At 37.8% G+C, this 21904-nt stretch overlaps 1 protein-coding gene across 1 annotated transcript in view; it reads right to left on the bottom strand.

Annotated features, from left to right (window-relative positions):
- Positions 1-21904, bottom strand: part of PIK3R3 (phosphoinositide-3-kinase regulatory subunit 3) — an 85331-nt gene that overhangs the window by 8077 nt on the left and 55350 nt on the right. Inside the window, exons 4-9 of the mRNA XM_019937870.3 lie at positions 19219-19399; positions 18702-18827; positions 10682-10824; positions 7955-8131; positions 2773-2847; positions 2166-2336 (exon numbers count right to left, since the gene is read on the bottom strand). Of these exons, the coding sequence (XP_019793429.1) occupies positions 2166-2336; positions 2773-2847; positions 7955-8131; positions 10682-10824; positions 18702-18827; positions 19219-19399 (873 nt within the window). The remainder of the gene's footprint in view (positions 1-2165; positions 2337-2772; positions 2848-7954; positions 8132-10681; positions 10825-18701; positions 18828-19218; positions 19400-21904) is intronic.

Below are 21904 nucleotides of genomic sequence, written 5' to 3'. Positions count from 1 at the left end.
GTTCAAGTCTTCTGTTTCCTTGTTGATCTAATTGTTCTATCCCTAATCAAATTTCTTACCCCAAATGGCAATAACAATAAGGATCACAAGTGCTCACTACCTAACTCCTTAACCTAGTGAAACACATATATTGTTGGCTCTAGCCTGAGAAGGCTGTAGAGTTAAGCAATTTCTTCTTAGGCTTCTTTATAATGTCATTTACAGATATTAAAATGGAAAAACAAGTGAGTTTTATGCCTTGACTTCCTACTACATGATCATTTTAATTTTACTATGAGTCTCCTTAAAAACTGAACTTATTCACATCCCTAACTTCAGCAAATGTCCTGAGTAAACTGAGAAATCACTGTAAGCAGGCTTTCTGTAGCTGGAGTGGCTAACAAACAAGTGGAAGTCTGTGATGCCAGACTCTTTTGCTTCCAATCTCTCCAAAAGTGAACCCCAATATGATATATTACTGCAGTTGGTTTTCATAGGCAACAGAAATCCACACTGCTGTGGACTTGGGTCTGATTAAGTCTGTGGCTAAAGGAAGGAGAAGGAGAAAAAGAATACAGCTCCCCAAGATACTCAAGCTGCTCCTTGGTCTCCCAGGAATTAGCTGAGCTGCTGAGGAGCATTTTCCACCAGCCAAGTCTTTAACCCACAGGCTGCCACCCAACGACCTAGATAAGAGTGAGGGACTACTAATGTGCTGGGCTTATTGTCTTCCTTCTTTTTATTGTTCTTAAAAGATCTCAGATCCTGCAAGAGCCATCTTCTCCTGCCATTTCCACTCAAATAAACTTGAGTATCTGAGCCCAGGTCAGAGAGAAATGAAATGTTTCAAGTAGCTCTATCTTTGGATAATACTAATCCAATTCCTGCCTTACTTTTTGCCCATAGATGTCCCACTTTTCAATATCCTTTCAAAGTCCAGTTCAAATGCCACCTCTTCCACAAAATCTCCCAACCCTCTTTCTCCATCAGAATTAGTTCTTCATGCACACAGCCTACTAGTGATACCTATGTCACAGTGATTTTGTTTATCTTGGATATTTAACTGTGAAATGAAGAAAGTGTGGTGCAAAAGAAAAATGCGGGCTTTGAAACCAGGTAAAGTTGGATTCAAACTATGACTGCATGACAGAGACAGACCACTAAGGACAAGATGATCATGTAAAGCACTAAGCATTCCGTTAATATGAGTGTCTTTTGTCTATCGTCACCACTTTGTCCTCTTTGAGGGCAAAATCATTTTGTCATCTTTGCCTTCTGGCATGTCCATCAGCAGCATCATTATCATAATAATATTAGTAGATAACATTTATTTACTATGTTCCAGCACTGATCAAAGTATATTAAATCATATATATTAACTCGAGTAATACTTTAAAAACCCTTAAGTAGATATTATTATTATCCTTATTTTACAAATAAGGAAACTAGGCAAAGAAAGTTTAAGTAACTTACCCTAGGTCACATATCTAGTAAGTGGTAGAGTCAGGATCTGAATCCTGTATATCTGGCCCCAAACCTTGCTCTCATGACCATCATACTGTACCTCCACTCTAGGTATGGTCTTTGTCAATGAAAACAGTTGCCTTTTTAAGGAATATATATACAACACTTCGGCAAAATCTCACTGAGGCATGATTAATTGTCCCCAGAACTTCACTTTCCATTAAAAGGAAAATAGGCTTTTCCAAACAAAGTCATAAGATCATCTTACAGAACACATCCAACATTTTCTATCACAACCTCAACAGAATACTATTTAAGTACAAATTTTAGATAGTTTTTCTTCTGAAGTAAAAACAGTTGTTTAATCAAGCCTTCCTTAGTATGACAATGAAGGCCAAGTTAGGCAAGCAGGAGACTACTAAAGAATTAAGTGATCTTTTCAATTGAAAATCTCAAGTTACTTTTCACAGATACCTAAAGTCCAATAGCAACAATGCAGGGCCTAGTCTGCTTACCATTTAAATTAAAATCCCCGAAATAATTTCAGATGGTATTTCTCTTAAAGCAACTAACTGTTTTCTTTGTACTAATATTAATGGTCTAAGCCATGGTTCCTCATTTTATTGTACTTCAACTAATTTGATCTGAACTTTAGGAGGGGTTGATTTTCTATTAATCAATGAGGAAGTTTTCAAAAGGTTATACCCCCAGAGAAGACTTACACCACAGAGCAAGCATAACATCCTTTCTTGCTACTCTCACGAATTAAGAATGCACCATCAGGTTTCCCATAAAGCAAGTCCTCTGCTTGTACTCGATTGATATCCTCAACAAACCAGGTTTTCTCATCATAATGGGGCAGGTTTTCATCTTCCTCATTGATAAAATAGGTCCTAAAAATTAAATGTTAAAATATTATTCTAACGATCAGTTTACTTATATCTAAAAGCAAATTCACGAATAACACTCTCTTCTAAATCTTAAACCACAAAATGACAGTGGAATTGCAATTAGTTGGATTTTTTTTAACAGCTTTATTATTTGCTATTATGCAGAAAGCACAGAATTCACATGTTTCATCCAATAACCTGACACATGAATGTCTGAATGAGCAATGCTTAAGCATCCAGGTTTCATATGGTTCATCAGGTCTTTGAACTCAAGTGCCTATAGGGTATTCTTGAGGCAATTCAATTTAAAGAGGTGCAAAGTTCTTGATTCAAATGTCCTCAAGTAACAAAGAGAACCAGCACTCAGGATGTATTAAGAAGTCCCATGTCTTATCCTGGAAACAAAGCCCTCTGACAGAAAGGTACAGAGAGAACTTACTCAGCAGCATCCTCATTCTTGATTCCCAGCCAGGCATTTAGGCGCTTCTGTCTTACTCCTTTGTGATTGAGCCACCTGCCAGAGGGAAGACACCAGTGTCAGTGTCTATGCAAACTCTGCCTGGACAAACTTCCAGGGTCCAGGAACTTATTTTCCCCAGTCCCACTAAGAATGGCCAGAGATTTCCCTAAACTTGTTTCTCCATTACTTTTCCTTCAACTTTTTGCAAAAAGGCAGAAACACAGAAAGCTACTTGAAATTAGGCACTTCTCTCACTTTTCACTTTCCTTTTCTAGAAGGTTATATAACCACAAGCACACATATACTTGCACTCAAACACAATGGGACACTTGTTTCTGAAATCATTAGTTAGGTGAGCATGGTGTCACATTTGCAATCTCCACTAAACCAGAGTATGCAATCCCTCACTGGCCTACTACTAACTTGAGTTAAATTCTAAAACAGAATTTCAAGGTCTATTTTTGCACCTAAGCAAGCCACAAGAAATTCCGGGTGGCAATCTGAGTAATTAATACAAATCTACTTCATCACCAGGTAAATCACAGTATTTCAAAATATACCAACATTTTGGATGTAAAATGAAATAAACCATTTCATCTCTTTCCGCTGAGATGGACGATGGCCTGAAACTTCAGTGGAGTATAAAAACTCTTTCATTCATCACCATCCTCCAACCAGGCCCCTGATCATTCAGGTGTCATCATAAACATCTCAGGGAAGACTACCCTAAATTGTCCCAACTAAGGCAGTCCACCAGTCACTCTACACTTTTCTTTATTTTATCATCTTCATAGTACTTGCCTGCAATTCATTTTTTTAATGGGTTTTTTTTTTTTGGCCACGCTGCGCGGCTTGTGGGATCTTAGTCCCCAACCAGGGATTGAACCCGGGCTACAGTAGTGAAAGCGCTGAGTCCTAACCACTGGACCACCAGGAAACTCCCTGAAATTCATTATTTTCACTTGGTTATGTTTGTCTCCCCAGCTAAAATGTAAGCTGCTTTAAAGAAAGGGATCTGTCCTGCTCATGGCTATTCCAAATGCTGAAAACAGTGCCAGCACATGGTAGATATTCAATAAATAGTCAGTAAATATCTGTAGGTGGGCCACTTTTAACAAAGTCTTCAGGGTCAACTCCAAGGTCATCTTGTATCTCCCTCTGACCCCAAGTACACTAGATAACTTGGCATCGCACCTAATTTTAAAGTTATTTTAAGACAGATTACACAGCCTTTCTCAATGAGACATGTTCTTCAGTTAACCTGGATTTCATTTTGTATGCTTAGTGAAACTGGAAAACAACTAACATATGATCTTGATAGAATTTATTTAGTAACAAACCCCATCCTACACTATCACTTCTCTTAGCAAAATATCCAGATACCCTCCTCTAAGCACTCTTAACATCCAAAGTTTTCTATCCTTGAAGAACTGATCTTTCCTTTATTAAATAAAGAGACAAGCACACTGGGTAAAAGGCTTAAAATGAACAAACTACACCACATTTTCTCTTGAGTCCCCATTTTCTTGTAAACCACCAACCTCTGTAAACTGAGCTTCCCTTTCTGCCACAAGGAAGTTAAGACACCCAGGAAAATCCAGGCGAAAGAGAAGAATATTTTGGTTCACGCTCCATCTATGATGGTCTCTGCCTTCTGACACAGGCAACTTTTCTAATCTCCCAAAAGTCCATTTCAAATACTACTATATAGTTCTGACTCCTTAAACATCTAATAACAATGCCAGGAACTGACTAGCTTCTAAAAATGATTTTTAAAAAGCTCAAGTAAATTTAGCATGTTAATTCATATTTAACTTACTGTTATTGAGTAATGCCACATATAAAACAGTACATTCTAGGGGGAAAACCTGAACAAAGCATCAAAGACCTGACATCCAATTCTCATTCTGTCACTAACTGTGAGGTTTTTTTCTTTGTTTATTCTAAAAAAGATATGAAGTTGAAGTTACAACATAAATTCAGTTCACATAGGATGAACTTATTTTCTTTATGTTCAATTTTATCTTCAACATAAAATCCCTCATCAAACTATCATTTTGTTTACTGTGTACTATGACATTTCATACTATGACATTTCGCCTAATTTGTATCAGTTAGGGCCTTGGCTAGAAGCAGAAGGCACAGTCAAACTGGTAGTTGAGGAGAGTTTACTATTTACAAAGGTCTTGAGATGTTTTAGAGAAACTCCCTGGGGCTAGCAGTAGTGGGAAGACATAACCTCTCCTAGAACTGAAGAATCAGTTGGAGACAGCAGTGACTTGAACCCAGAGAGTATCGTATGGAGAGTGCCACCTTTGGTAGAGAATGAGGACACAGCCAACTCACTGTGATCACACAGAGAGGAAGCCAGAAAATAAATATTCTTACTTCACTCTCCTCCTGCCCTCTCATCTCCTGCCAGTGCCTCCAAATGGCCAAAACTAATTAGAAGCCAGAGGGCAAATAGATCCGTTTTCTTAGGCACAGAGCAGGGTAGAGAAAGATGAAGAGTAGAAACTGAGAGGGCAAATGGAAAATTCCAGCACACCCTTTGAAATGGATTAGCGGTGTTTTTTTTGAAATGGATTAACTTTAAGTGGACTTTTTTTTCCAGGACCTATTATCCTCAGATAAAGAGATGGCTTCCTGTACTCAAGGAGTGTTTACCCAGCATAAGAGAATGGGACTTTTAATGGCTTATTTAGGATACATTTTAATGTAAGATTAAACTAACTTTTGTAGTCACAATGTGTACCTTTACCGAACAATTACTGACACAGTAATAATATCCTTCAGAATTCCTCATACACACAGCTGCCCCATCTTGCCTCTCCAATTTTACTTTCAGGAAGTTGACTTTTTGGAGCTATGTGTAAGATGACATTTATTCAAATTAAGTTCTATGATATTCAATTTGGATCACAGTTTCAGTCTCCTGAGATCTTTCTGGAGCCTGATATTTTATCATCTATCTGATCAGGTACTTATCCCAGCTTTTTAAAATATGATCAAATAAAATATGATCAGCTGCTAATGATGATCCAATCACTGATAATAATGTTACTTTGGGCGTAGCTGTGGATGGACTGACACACACTACACAGAGCCTACTTTAGGGTGGCAATAAGTCATAGTTTATTAGTCAGGAAGACTAAGTTGTGTTATGGCAAATTATTCTTTATTTTGCATTCAGGTTTATGAATACCAAGAAAAGTAAATGGTAATCATGAAAACTAGCTCCTGATGAAAAAGAATTGCAAATGAACTCCTTTTTTTGAAAAGGAATTTTAAAGGCTTTTAGGGAATTCCCTGGCGGTCCTGTGGTTAGGACTTGCGCTCTCACTGCCGTGGGGCCTGACTGGAGAACTAAGATCCCGCAAGCCACATGGCATGGCCAAAAACTAAAAATAAAGTAAAAATAAATAAAGGATTTTATATTTAAGAAATATTTTATTCTATATTTAAGAAATGAAATTCTGCATTTAGGCATTCAAGAATATTCTAGAAACAGTACATTGGAATCTCAGCAGAAAATCTCAAAAAATCCTTATGGGCTATACAGTGGGAAGTCAGGGAAATGTCCACATGCAAAAGGGACCTGATAAACTAATGACAGTCTCTCGTTGGGTGCTGCAGAATTCCAACCTATTCCAACTTCAACACAGGACCAAAGAGAGATCATATTCAGTATCACGCAGCAATACAACCAGTCTCTTTCAGGACTGACTGTACAATTTCAGCATTAGAGCAGATCAAGCCTACCAATCCTAGTATTGTCTTTGTTAGAAACATCAAAGCATGGACTATGGGACAGTGGAAGCAACACTTCCAAAAGAGGCAATGGTTTTGTGTGTCTCCCTAAATATCCTAGCAGGATACAAGCAGGTCATGGCTTATCATTCATGATAAATTCTAAATATAGAGCTAAATTCTCTTATATTTAGCTTACATAACTTGTTAAAGGAACTTTCAAGGTCTAGTTTGCCACCCCTAGTCATGCACCTAGGAATGGTAGGTTTCTTCATATCTCATCACTTTCCAGGGCAAAGAAGTGCTTCCATTCATTCCTTTGGTCCATGGCACAGCCTTCTTGGGCCTTTCTTCAGCTTCATTATATGACCCAAACCATATAAGCATTCCAAGAGCAGACACATCCTGCTTTTACACAAGGGCACCTCCCTGCCTTGCTTCCAAAGCTCTTCTGTATGCTATGTGTACTTCGTTGACTTTTTTTGGCCACAGTAGCAAAATGAAAGATCTCTAGAGAGGAGTGCTACTAAAAATTACTCAGTATAGTGATAATTGTTTGCTCCCAAAACAATCACCTTAAATTTTCCTCTACTGAAACTCAACAGCCAATGTTCCAACCTCTAAGCTTGTATTTTATCCCCTCCCTCTTTCTGACACAAAGAAACCCTCAGAGGTCTTTACTCTGTCTCCTCCTGCCAAGAGTTTGAACTGAGTGTGTTACATGCATGAAAGTCACCCATAAACATATTACATAACAGTCTATTATTACCTAGAACTAAACCTAATATATTTTCCTTTCTCATGGATTTTCTCCTTCTATGAAGCAGTCATCTGGCCTAAAACTCTTAATCCACACATCTTGTTCTGATAATATATCTTTCAATCTATATTTAGATAATATCCATATATCTAGCTAAATCACAGTTTTCCATCACTCCTCAGGTGTGCCATTTTTCATACCTGCTATCAACAGTAATATTTCTATTACTTAAATATAGAATCTTATTTCTTAAATATAAAAACCCTTTAACGGACTATTCTGTATACTTCTTTGTAGGCCCCCACTATTAGTGCCCTTGCCTTTGAGGGGTAATTTCTGTTTCTGTGGTTCTTCTATGTAGCCGAAGATTCTGGGTTTTGTGTTTTAGGCACACATTAAGGAATCTGTACCTTTAAAACTCAACCATTTTGCTCATTTGTATGGATTACAGTCTTACCTTCTGACTGGCCCCACACGCTTGACTTCAGGTAGACTCTGATACCGCGACTACTAACAGGACTGCTTTCCTAAATTCTTACAATCTCACTGGCCAGTTCTCAATGACAAATCTCTTCTTCTACCTCTAAGGTCTCTAGCACAGTAGGAATCAGGTGGTGGTGGATCCCTCCCACATAGTCCCAGAATACTCACACAAGGTGCTGATCTCGGATCTTGCGCAGCTGGATCAGGTCAGGTTTGATACTGTTCATTTTTTTATCTATTTCCCGGTTGTCCAAAGCTTGTTTCTTCAAATCCTGCTCTAGACGCATTTTGCTATCATGAATCTCACCCAGACGTGATTTTAATTTGTCATAGTTCATCATAATTCTGTGAAAATATTTGACATATTAAGGCTAAAACACGAACCAAGCAGGAGCTTTCCACAGTATGAACACAGCCCTAACACCTGAAGTGTGGTGGACATCTGCTGTTTTTGCCTGGCACATACCCATTCCTACTCTTCTGGGAACAGCACCGTCATGTTCCCTGCCCCCATCTCAGATTCACAGGTGAACATCCATACCACCCAGCCTGGCCAATAAGAGTGTTCCATTCCTGGTGGCGCAGTGATTAAGAATCCGCCTGCCAATGCAGAGGACATGGGTTTGAGCCCTGGTCCAGGAAGATCCCACATGCCCTGGAGCAACTAAGCCTGTGTGCCACAACTATGGAATCCTGCATGCCACAACTACTGAAGCCTGCACGCCCTAGAGCCTGTGCTCAACAAGAGAAGCCACGGCAATGAGAAGCCCACACACCACAAGAGTAGACCCTGCTCACCCAAACTAGAGAAAGCCCATGCGCAGCAACGAAGACCCAACGCAGCCAAAATTAAATTAATTAATTAATTAAAAAAGAAAAAAAAGAGTGTTCCATTCCATCCTATCCCTGCCTCAGGCCACAATGACTTGTTCAGAAATGGGAATAATACCCAAACTGACCCAGTGAGAGTCAAATCTAGGACTCTTACTAGAAATATTGTAAACAGAGATTCTCTCTTTCCACTGGGACTAAGTTGTGAACATGTGATTCTAGGACTCCCAGCAGCTAATATTGCTACCTCGTAGGGAAAGCCTGCCTGAGGATGAAGCCAACACAGAGAAAAACTGAGCCAAAAGACACAGCATGAGGGGAATCCTGATGATCTTGTTTGGGCCCTGGATCCAGCCATGACTGAACAAGTAAAGCTGGGGTACTATGTGAATTAATTGTGGTAATACATGTAAAAGGACTAAACTGTGCCTGGGACATCTTGGTAAGCACTCAGTAGATGACGGCCCTAAGCTTTTCCAGCACACAAAGTTTTGCTGTGCTCTGAATCCTAAGGCAACAACTGTCCACATTACTCATTTGTCACTCAATAATATGTAGTTTTATATTACTATTAAAACATCATCATGATACTTTAACTCCCTTTGCAACTAAACTACAAGTTCTTTTCTATTTCTTCATTATTAGTAATAACTGTCACTTACTGATACCATATGTCAAGATACACACACACACACACACACACACACACACACACACCCCTACCTTTCTCTACCATAAATGTGTGTGTGTGTATCACTTAGTCCTCATAGCATTTCAACAAGGTTTTATCCACAGTTTTATGGAGGAAGAAACAGGCTCAGAGAGTTAAGTAACTCACTCAAGGTCACACAGCTAGTAAATGGTTAATATAGCATTTAAGCCCACAGTTTTATTCATTAAGCTATACTGCCTCACAGCACTTAATACTATTCTTAGGCACACAGAAGTTCACTAACACTTTGGTGCTAATATGAGAAATAATTTTGCTTTTCCCTTGCATGTGATTCATTTTTCTTTATGATCCACTTTTTCACTCCTCAGCCCCATGTTATTTGGCTCATTTTCTAATACTCCACTAAATTTGCTTTGATAAAGGTTCCCAATACTCTTTTAGTTGCCAGGTCCAATACTCATGCTTCTCACTCTCTGTGTAATCTCATCCTTAGCAGTTACCATCACCTACAACACTTTGGCCTCCCAAATGCCTTCTGTACTGTGAGTTCCAAATCCAGATAACCAGCTGCCTGCCTCTCAGACAACTCCATTTGGGTTTTCACAGGAACTTCAAAACTCATAGGTTCCAACCCTGAACTCCCCTGATGTACTTCCCGTTTTGGTGAATTACACATCCCTTAGTCACTAATATCAGAAATCTAGGAATTATCTTTGGCTTCTCCCACACCTGCCAGATCTGGTCAGGCACCAAGTCCTCAGCATTTCTATTAACTACCCCTCCTTTCGTGCCATTGCTCTGGTTCAGGCCTTCACCGTCTTTTAACCTGATGACCACAAAGACGCAATCAGTCACCTGCAACATGCAGGCTGGTCTTCCTGCCAATGGTCTTGCTCTGCCTTCAACTAATTGTCAGACTGCTGCCGTTGGTTTTCAGTTCAACAAATATTCCATGGGCACCACTATGTACTCTCAGGCACCATAAAACCTGCTGGAGCTATCAGGGAAAATAAGCCACCACCCTTACTCTCAACAAGCTCAAAATTCAGTGAGTGTGACTTTCAGTAAATGTTACACTAGGGATCAGGATAGATGCTGTAGGGGTGGGGATAAAAAGCCCCTAAACCAGTCTAGGGAGTCAGGGAAAATTTTCCAGTAAGTTGTATCTAAACCAAGTCCTAAAGGATGAGCCGGGGTCAACAATTTTGGAGGACGGAGAAAGAACACAGAAGAGACAAGGTTCAGCTTGGTGCCATTAGTGGGAACAGCAAGTAATTCCATATGGCAGGACTGTCAAGTTTGAGGGCGTAAAAGCAGACATGTCAGAGATTATTGGAGAAGAAAAGATGTCTCGGGTCACTGACGCACTTGGAGGTATTAGGTAGATTTACCGTTCAATTTCCTTTTCATTCCCCTCTTTCCGAAATCGCTCAATATATTCTTTGCTATGTTGTTCTTGTGTATGACACTGCTCTTCAAATATTTTAATTGTTTCATTAAAAGCTTCAATTGCAGTCCTCTTCATCTGTATTTCCTGTAAAAAAAGAAAACACACACACTTCATTATCTTTGTATTTTTTGTGACCTTAGGCTTAAAACAAATCTTACAATTCTTGTTACGATACCATATAATATCAAATTAAGGGGACCAAAACAAACCCTTCTACCCGTATTACTTGTATATAAAATACATCATTCAAACCCTAAAATAAAAGAAAAATAACTATTACCTGAAATATAGCTGAGAAACACAGAAAGCCCTCTGAGTTGCTAAGAGAGATTAACCCTGAACATCTTGAAGACAAGGATAAAGTTCTGCCTTTGTAACTAATGTAGTGCTGACCCCCAAAAGGTGCTGAACGAGTGAAGAGACAGAGCAGAGGAGTTCATGCACCAACATGCAAAGCCTTATTTCCAGAAGAGCCCTATAGAGTCTACTTATACTTACTTTCATTTCTAAAGCATGGCGTTTTCTAAACAGATTCATTAGTAGATTAATCTAATTAGAAGCAGAAAATGCAAAGGGGAAGAATAGCTGCTAAAACGAGATGCAGAATAATATGAAAAACTAAAAACTCCACAAAACAGAAGCCCAGGAGGCTAACAGAAGCCCAGGAGGCTAAGCCGTTCACATTGTTCACCACATAGGGTAAGTGGTCCTCCGCATTCCAATGAGCTCTGAATATATTTGTACACTTTAGCTTCTGAATCATGATTCTCCTAAAATCTTCAAAGAGGGTTAAATTTTGTTCAATTTACTTTAGAAAATGAAGAAATATGTGTAAAGATCTAGAAAGATTGCAATCCTGAATGTTTACAATTTTAAAAGTTTTGGTGCTTATGGGATAATTCAACTATGTAGCAATGATTAATTTCAACAAATGATTATTGAGAATCCACTGTTTAGAAAGTACCACCTGGTGTTAAAGAGATTCATAAAACATGGGGCCTGCCCTCCAGGATTCAGAATATACAGGCAAAATAGATTCCTGAACTTTTATAAGGTTTTGTTTCATGTCATGATAGAGGCAATAAAGTGGGGCAATAAAGTTACTTACTGCTTTACAGAGACTTCATGGACGAGGCAACGTCTGAGCTAGGTCTTAACTGAGAAGAAAATTCAGCATTGCACATAGAAGGCATGGCATGACATATACATGAAATAATAGTGGATGTTAGGGATCAGCAATTGCTCGGTAGGGCTGGAACATAAGGGGATTAGCAGATATGGGACACTAGAACCTTGTGATGTTTCATACAGCTGAGGTTATATCATACATTATCTCAAGTAGTACTGTAAACTTATTGTAATGCCCATATCTAAATATCTAGCTATAAATTCTGCAACTCTCAAATTCTACAACTCTCAAATTATAGTCGTGGCTCCCTTGCAAGGTTAGAAATTACCTATTAAAAGTTCTGGCCCTGTATCTTCAAAGGAAACACCAAAAATTTGACTTTACTGACACTGTTGTGTGTGTTGGTAGGTAGGGCAGCAAAGGAAAAAGTATTTGGTGCTGCTGCCAAAGCAGCAGCTCCCCCACAAACAACGCCATTACACCTACCGCCGAAACTGTAACCCTACCTTTATTTATACCTGCTCTCCTTCTCTTCTCTTTTACCTACATGTGCTCTGGGTCTCACCTCCTTTTCCTTTCTCAGGCACTTCATCTCATCACATCAACTAGCCCCTCTTACAGCATTCACTCCCCCAGTTTAAGGTTCCTTCTCATCGGCATACACACAAGTTCTAGTAACACCACTTTGAAAAAAAAAAGTTCCTTAACCTTAATTTCTCTTCCAGTCACAGTTAAGCTTCTTAAAAAAGTTGTTTATATGGGTTCTCTCTCTTTCCTCATCTCTCATTCATACTGCAACTCGCCCTATTCTGGCTTCTGTACTCACCATTCCACAGAGACTGCTCTTTCCAAGGTCACCAATGATCTCATTGCTGAATTCCTGTCTCTAATCCCAAACCATCGCTAAATCCTATCACTTTGCCTCCTAATTATACGTAATCCGGATGCCAAATATCCCCACATACAGCCTATTCTCACCCTGTGCCAACTCTGATTCAGGATACACCATCTCTTCCCATTCACTGGGAAGAATTCGATTACATTAAAGCAATCTAGATTGTATCTAAGATTTCATAGAAAAAACAGGGAAGGTCTATAACACTTAGAAACACTGACACAAACAGAGGTCAATTCTTTAATCTCCCTTTAACACTCATTGTCCCAGCACATCTCCTAAACTGCTAATCACTGGATCCCTTTGGATCCCGCCCTCTCTTCCTCTACCTCCCAAAGCATTAAGCCTCCAAGGCTCTTCTCCGCTCAGCCCCATCTCAGGTGTTGCTGTCAATTCTCACACGGAGGAATTAGCCCTCTTCTAGCTTTGACCTCGTGGCTTTTTTGGTTGCTTCCATCCACCCCCATCCCCAGCTCCCCAACTAGGGATTCCAATTCCAGAACCCAGTCTCTTAGCTGCCCAGAACTCGTATTCTGCTGTTAAAGCCCCCATGTTACTGGGCATGTGTGCAGCACGTGGAGCTTTCTCTGCTTTCTCCAGTCATGACAAGAAAGCAGAAATGCAGCTCTACACAAACCAAAGCCATATGCAATAGTGGCCATTTTTTCTTGCCTCCATTCACAGGAGGGTTAGCCCTCCCCAAGATTCCAGTCCATACCATGAGTCTGACTTCACACCCTTGACAAGGGTGTAGTGCTTTGGTTCATTATCTTGCATAAATTCATTCAACAAATAATTGAACACTAACTATACGCCAGGCATTATTTGAAGCATTTGGGATATGTAAGTAAACAAACTTAAAGATTTCTGCCCTCCTGGAACTTATAGTTTAGGGGGTTATACACACAATAAATAATAGAACAAGTAAATAAATTACATAGTTTTTTAGAAGGTAAGAAGTATTACGGAAAAAGAAAAGTAGAGTAGGAAAGGAGAAGTGAAATGTGAGCTGGAATTTCAAATAAAGTTGTCAAGTGAGCCTCGCTGAGATGACAACATTTGAGCAAAGCCTTGAAGGAGGTGAGGTGGTTGGCCAGGTGCCTATCTCAGGGGAAAGTGTTTCAGGCAAGGAAATGGCTGGTGCAAAGACTCAAAGATAGGCAGCAGGTCTAGTATATTCGCGGAGCCACAAGGAGGCTAGTGTGGCTAGAGTATAGTGGGGAAGAGAGTTATAAGAAATGAGGTCAGAGAGAAAGAGGGACACAGATCATACTGGCATTGTAGAGAGAACTCTGGCTTTCACTCTATGTAAAACGTGGAACCAGAGGTGGGTCTCAAACAAAGGAGTGCTATGATCTTACCTATGTTTTACAAGTATCACCTAGCTGCTATGTTGAGAACTGACCAGGACAAGGGGAGTATAGATAAGGGCAAGAAGACCAGTTCGGAGGTTTCTGTGATAAATGACTGACAGTGGCTTAGATCAAGGTATTAGCAATGGATGTGGTGAGAAGGAGTAGGATTCTGGGTATATTCTAAAGGTAAAGTCAACAGGAATGCCTGATGGACTGGACGCAACATGTAAAAGAAAGAGACTTCAGGGCGTTTGACCTGAGTAAGAAGAATATTATAATTCTCAACTGAGATGGGGAAAGCAAAGGGTAGAACAGCCTTGACGTGGAATATCAGAGTTCAATTTTGGATATGTTAAGCTTGAGATATCTACTTAAACATCCAAGTGGGGCTGTTGAATAGGCAGTTGAATATATAAGTCTAGAGTTAAAAGAAGTCAGAAGAACCAGAGATAGAATTTTGGGAGTTACTGACATATAGGTGGTATGTAAAGGCCATGAGACTCTTTGAGATCACACCAGAGAGTGAATGACTATCCAGAAAGGAGAACAGAACAATGGTCAAAGAGGAGAAATCAGCAAAGAAGACTGAGAAGGAACTACCAGGGAGGTCAAGCTCTCAGCTGTCTCTGCTTATTTCCAGATCCAAAAGTTCCATTTATGATTATTTATTGTGGGTTTCTCTTCCACCTCTGATCTATAGAAATATTCACATTGTTTTTGCATACAGCCATGGGCTTTTAATGTTTATCATTTTTTAGCATGAGATATAACATAACAGTAAAGTACATAAAAAATACACAGCTTAACAAGTTATTATAAAATGAACATCCACTACCAGCACCCCAGAAATTCCCTGTGTATGCTTTCTGGATCACAACTCCCTGCCTTTTCCCACTCTACCTTCCCTGCCTTGGTGATAACATTATCCTGCCCTTTATGATGATCATTTCCTTGTTATTCTTTATGGTTTTACCACTTTATGCTCACAGCCAAAATTAAAAAGTTAACATTTGCTTGGTTTTGTACCTTACAGAATACACTCATATTATATATATATTCTTTTGAATCTTTTACTCAATGTTTTTGTGAGATTAAACATAGTGTTATACGTTGCCCTTTAAATAAATATACACACACAATTATAGTAACCCATCATAGTTTTATTTGATGCAGAGGAAAGGGATTAAAGTATGCTATTTTGACTAATGCACATTATATTTAACAAATATTGTCAGAGCACTTTGCACTTTTACAAAATAGGGCCTCATCTCTCCCTCTGTATTTCTAGAGTCAAATACAGTTTCATACCTAGACTAGGTATTCAATAAATGTTTTTGGATGGTTGTGCTAACCTTTTATACCTGATTCTCTCTCTCTCTCTCTCTCTCTCTCTCACAAACACACATTCACACTCAAATATAGCTGTAGTTGCCAGTATCTGCATCTTATAGATGGGAACTTGAAGCATGGACAAGTGATGTCTCTCATGGGACATCACTAGTTTTTAACATAACCAGGATTAGAAAATAAATCTCCTAAATTCCAATTCAGTTCATTTTATATTTTTTAAAAAGGTAATACATGCACAGAGAAAAAAAATAAATCAAACAATACAAAAGAATAGTAAAGATTAAGTTCCCTACTCCTGCACCCTCACTGCCTTAATTACCTTCCCCAGAGAGTATGTCAGTTTTTGACCAGAGATATTCTGAGTACATATAAATATATAACACCTTCCAAATTCTTTTTTTAACCATAAATGACAGTATACCACATATATTTTTCTTTTTTAAAATAATTTATTTATTTATTTATTTATTTGGCTGCATCGGGTCTTAGTTGCCAGCGGAATCTTCATTGCAGCACGTGGGATCTTCCGTTGCAGCGCACGGGCTTCTCTCTACCACATATATTTTTCTGTACCTCACTTTTTTTTTTTTTACTTAATATGTCTTAGAAACCACTCAAAATCAGTAGACTGCCTTATTCTTTTTGATGGTTATAGAATAATTTCATTTCATTTTTTTTGTTTTTTTTAACATCTTTATTGGAGTATAATTGCTTTACAATGGTGTGTTAGTTTCTGCTTTATAACAAAGTGAATCAGTTATACATATACATATGTCCCCATATCTCTTCCCTCTTGCATCTCCCTCCCTCCCACCCTCCCTATCTCACCCCTCTAGGTGGTCACAAAGCACCGAGCTGATCTCCCTGTGCTATGCGGCTGCTTCCCACTAGCTATCTATTTTACGTTTGGTAGTGTTCATTTTGTTTTAAAAAGAAGAAATGTCATTTTTGTTATAGAATAATACATGCATATTATTTTTTTATTATTTCCTTCTTTCTATTTTAACTGTATTTTCCCCAAATCTCTCTAATTCTATCCCCAAAACATCCCAGAATATTTTTATAAAGTCTTCTCCCTTCAGGTGAGTAGGTACACCCACAGCTGAAATCATGTACACACAATTCTAAATGCTGTCTCCTTTACCTGAAACTACATCATTAGCATTTCTCAGGTCATCAGGAATTCCTAAGAAGTACTTAATAACAGCAGTTGCCTCTGGGGAATGGGAACTTTTATGTTGTGTGATATAATTCATAGAATTCAGCAACATTTATATTGAATTTAACATATATATTTACATAACTTTTTCACTTTTTAAAAATCAAGAAGTTTTAAAATAATTTCTGAAAACTATTCTAATAGCTGTATAACCTTCTATTATATGTATGATAATTTCACCATCCCCTAATGTTGACCACATATGTTGATTCCTCAGTAACTTTTTCCCCATTCTAACTCAAACACTAGCCTCATCACAGATAATGCACCTAGAAGAGGTAAAGGAATACAGAAAAGTTGAAATTTGCAGTGTAAAAAAAAGCATACACACACAGGCACACCACAGACACAAGTATCAGAAAAGGGAAAAAAAGTTATTAAAATAATTCTGAATAACTAATTAATAAAAGAAAACCTGAAAATAAAATGAAATCAAACATCTCACATAGAAAAATGGACCATTATGGCAATTCTGGCCACTGTAATCCCACACCTTTCCCCAATCAGCACTATATCTCATACCTAACCTATAATCCTCACAGGCCAATATTCCCTAATAAACTCCTCCAGTCCTGAGGTTCCTGGTGCAGTCTCTACCTTTACACTGCCCACCACAGACACTAGCTTAGAAATAAGATCAAGGGCTTTGGGGCTGAGAAATCAAGAACATTAATTCTAGGGTCAAAACAAGGTACCATGAAGCACAGTAATACTGGAATACCCTTCACAGTTAACAATTATAAACTATAGACAAAGATATTAAAAAAACAAGTATTTCACATTATAGTCAAATTGTCAAAACACAAAGAGAGAATTTTGAAAGCAGCAAGAGAGAAGCAACCTGTCATATACAAATGACCCCCAATAAAATTAATAGCTGATTTCTCATCTGAAACATAGAGGCCAGAAGGCAGTGGGTAGGCATATTTAAAGCCCTGAGAGAAAAAAAAAAAAACATCAACCAAAAATTCTATAACCAGCAGTACTGTCCTTCAAGAATGAAGGAGGAGAATTAAGATATGCCCAGATAAACAAAAGTTGAAGGAGTTTGTTATCACTAGACTTGCCCTACAAGAAATGCTCAAGAGACTCCTTCAGGGTGAAATGAAAGGACACTAGACAGTAACTCAAAGCTACATGAAGAGGGACTTCCCTGATGGTCCAGTGGCTAAGACTCCGAGTTCCCAGTGCAGGGAGCCCGGGTTTGATCCCTGGTCAGGGAACTAGATCCCATGTGCTGCAACTAAGATCCCACATGGGGCAACGAAGATCCCGCGTACCGCAACTAAGACCTGGTGCAGCCAAATAAATATTAAAAAAAAAAAAAAAGCTAAATGAAGAAATAAAGAATACTGGTAAAGGTAACTGGATAAGTAAATATAAAAGCCTATATGATTTAAAGGACAAATGCATAAAACAATAATTATAAATCTATGCTAATTGGCAATGTATAAAAATGTAATCAGTGGTAGTAACAATATAAAGGGGGAGGAATAAAGATGTATAGGAGCACAGTGTTTATACCCTATTGAAAACTTATTCAATAATAAGTTGGTATTATTCAAACCAGTTTATTTGATATTAAAAGATACTAATATGAAAAAGAATATGTATACATATGTATAACTGAATCACTTTGCTATACACCAGAAACTAACACAACATTGTAAATCAAGGATACTTCAATTAAAAACAAAAAGATATTAAGACAGCTTAAACAACAAGGTCCTACTGTATAGCACAGGGAACTATATTCAGTATCTTGTAATAACCTATAATGGAAAAGAATCTGAAAAATAATTTTTATATATAAATATATATAAGAATTTATATATGTAAATCAACTATACATCAATAAAAAATAAATTTAAAAACTTTTTAAATTAAAAAAAGATATTAAGACAGCTAAAGATTGTCAGGTGAATTACAGAAAATTATAAAATTATAGAAAATCCGATATAACTATAATACTTATTGCATACTTATTGGCCTAAACAACAAAAATATACTAACCTGGGATGTTCTGGTATATTCTTCATATAGCCTGTCATACTCTTTACTCTTTTCCTGATACTGAGAGTGATACTCTTGCAGTTTTTTACCTACTGCATCAATGTTATCTTCTTTTACCAACTGATCCTATACAGGTAAACAAAAGAAATAAAGAATAGGAAACATAAACAGAAGTATTTTTATATAAAGTTAATAAACACATACAACAAGCTATTAAGGAGTAGTAGCCACAAAATAAGTTCTAAAAATATCTTAAATCTTAAGTAGGAAATTTTAAACGTCTAAATTTCTTCTTTTTTCTAACTGATAAGCCTGGTAAGTTAGAATCAAATGATGTTGTTAAATAATGACTTGTCAATTAGCTATCAAGAGCTTGTGTAATCATGGGACTTCCCTGGCGGTCCAGTGGTTAAGACTTCACACTTCCACTGAAGGGGGCACGGGTTCGATCCCTGGTGGGGGAACTAAGATCTTGCATGCTGCACAGCACAGCCAAAAAAAAATTGTGTAATCATACCTGTTGATATCTGGACACTGGGTACATCAGCTTCACATCAAGTTTGGGATTGTACTGAGCAAGAGATTCATGATGATAGTGGCTAATGAGCTCCACCACAGAATTAAATGTCAGAGGATCAGAAAAGCCATATTTACCATCTCGATGATAGATCTTTATTAGCTTATTATTGCCTCCCTTCCTGTGAACAAGACAACAACTGTAGATTTTTTTCCCAAAACATTCTATTGAAGTACTACTTTCACATGGAGATATGAAAGCTTGGTATTACATTATAAACAAGTTTTTACTATGTTAATGAAACTGGAATGGGTAAAAAGGCACATGTTATGTGTGTAGAAGTATACATAATATCATATTTTTTTTACAACTATTTCTTTTGTCTATAAAATATCTTGGTTACTAAAGGTCAGCATACTTACATAGCTTCCAGTATCAACAAATTTAGCAAAAATAATCACTAAAAAAAATCAAAACACAAGTAAATTGTATCTTTTGTTTATTTTCTGAATGAATTTTTAAATTTAAATTCTATATCAGGAAGAACAGGGACAATCTCTTTGGGATCTAAAGATACGTGGTTGTGTGTCTGTGGAGGGAAGCAGAAGCAATCTCTACATGAAGGGGGATGATAACCATTTGTCACACATACACCAACACAGCACTCAAGGTTTTATTGTTAATGCACAAACATAATTAAGCTCCTCGAATGATTTATAACTGAGTAATTAATCTAGCACCTTACATTATTTTTTCTTTTATATTTGCTTATAATTCTTGGAAATGACTATTTATTTAGGCTATCACAATATGTAAATGATTCAACTGTCATTCAACTGTTTTACAAAGTACAGCTTTTGAAGAGTCATTTATATTAGATGGATGTAATCTGATGCTTGAATAGTTTAGACCACTTTTGCTTACTGAGTCATATCCAATGGTCCCTTAAAAGATAATTTATAACCAAAGCTTAAAATGGCAATGTTTTACAAGTCCCATAAGGTATAATCTAAAACCAGAGCAGATGTATTCATTATATCATAGCAAAATACTGCACCATTCCCACTCAACTGTTCTTATAGCAGAATGCAGACTTAATGGGGAAAAAATATGCTTCTGTATCTCTTTATGCCATGCCATTACACATGATAAATGAACCACTGGGATTTGTGAAAGGTCAAACACAATTGGTTTGAATCTGTGGATTGATTTAAATTTAATGCTCAGAAGGTCACTGTTTAGATGGATGAAGAACTATTCCTGTAAAATGTACATTAGAAGGACCACCTAATCATATGCAGTTTCTATAGGTGTATATACCCACACATATACCCACAATAAATGCAAGCTGGTCTTTCTGCTAGAGAAAAGCTAAAAAGCACTCATTCATTCAAAAAAAACTTATTGAACATCTACTATGTGCCAGGAACTGTATGAGGCACAGTGGACATAATGATAAGCAGGCCAGATATAGTACATGCTCTCACAGAACTTCCAATTTAGCAGCATGAGGAATGTATCTCCATATTTATAAAGAGGATAAAGAATTTTTCATTAAGATAGAACATATAAAATATACAACTAGATATATCAACTGGTATTAAGTCCTTTGGAAAAAAAATAAAGCAGAGTAAAGGGAAGAGATCATTCTGGGGGTGGAGAGATTGCTATTTTATACATGTTAAACAAGGAAAACCACTCTGTTCAGGTGACATTTAGCAGAGTCCTAAATGAATTGAGGGAGCTAGCACAGCAGATATCTGGGGGAGAAGTTTTCCAGACAGAGGGAACGGCAAGTGCAAAGCCCCTGAGGTAGAAGAAAGCTTGGCATATTCCAGGCACAGCAATGAGGCCAGTGATGCTGGGGCTGAATGAGCAAAAAGGAGAGTAGTGGGAGACAAAGTAAAAGATATAAAACGAGCTTAGATCATTTAATAGCCTATGGGTCATCGTAATGGCTTTGGATTTTGCTGAGTAAGACAGGGAAACACAAGAGGGTCTGAGCAGAATGATATCATCTATTTTGTGTTTTAAAAGGCTCATTCTAGCTGCTAGGTTGAGGTGAGACCATACAAAGTGGGAAGGGGTAGAGTGGAAAGATAATCTAGGCAAGACATGATGGTGTCCTGGACAAGGGTAGTAGCAGTGGAGACACTGAGAAATGGTGGGATTCTGAATATATGTTGAAGAGAGAGCTGACAGGATATGCTGTGGCCTGGATATGGATATGAGAGAAAGAGACAAGGTAAAGATGATTTCAAGGTTTTTATCTTAAGTAGCCAGAACGGAACTGTCATTTATTGGAGTGAAGAAGGATATATAAAAGGAACACGTTTAAAGAGGAAAAAACAATTTTGTTTTAGACATGTTACATTTGAGATGCCTAGTGAACATCCAAGAGCAGAGGATCCTGCAGCCTATGTGAAGAATCTAAAGTTCAGGAGAAAGTTCTGGGCTAGATGTATAAAATCAGGAATTGTCAGCCTATAGATGTTATTTGAAGATGAACATAGTTGAATAAGAGAAAAGGTCCGAGTTCTAAGTCCTGGGGTACACCAATGTTTAGTGGTCAGGGAGATGACAAAGGAAACCAAGAGAGGGGAATTAATAAGTAAATGGTATCCAAAAAAAGCAATTTTAAAAAAAAGCATTTCAACAAAGAGGAAATAATCAACTGGGTAAATGA

This window comes from Tursiops truncatus, chromosome 1, assembly GCF_011762595.2.
Source record: "Tursiops truncatus isolate mTurTru1 chromosome 1, mTurTru1.mat.Y, whole genome shotgun sequence".
Lineage (NCBI taxonomy): Eukaryota > Metazoa > Chordata > Mammalia > Artiodactyla > Delphinidae > Tursiops > Tursiops truncatus.
The sequence above is the reverse complement of the archived record's forward strand: the minus strand, read 5'-3'. Positions and strand labels throughout refer to the sequence as shown.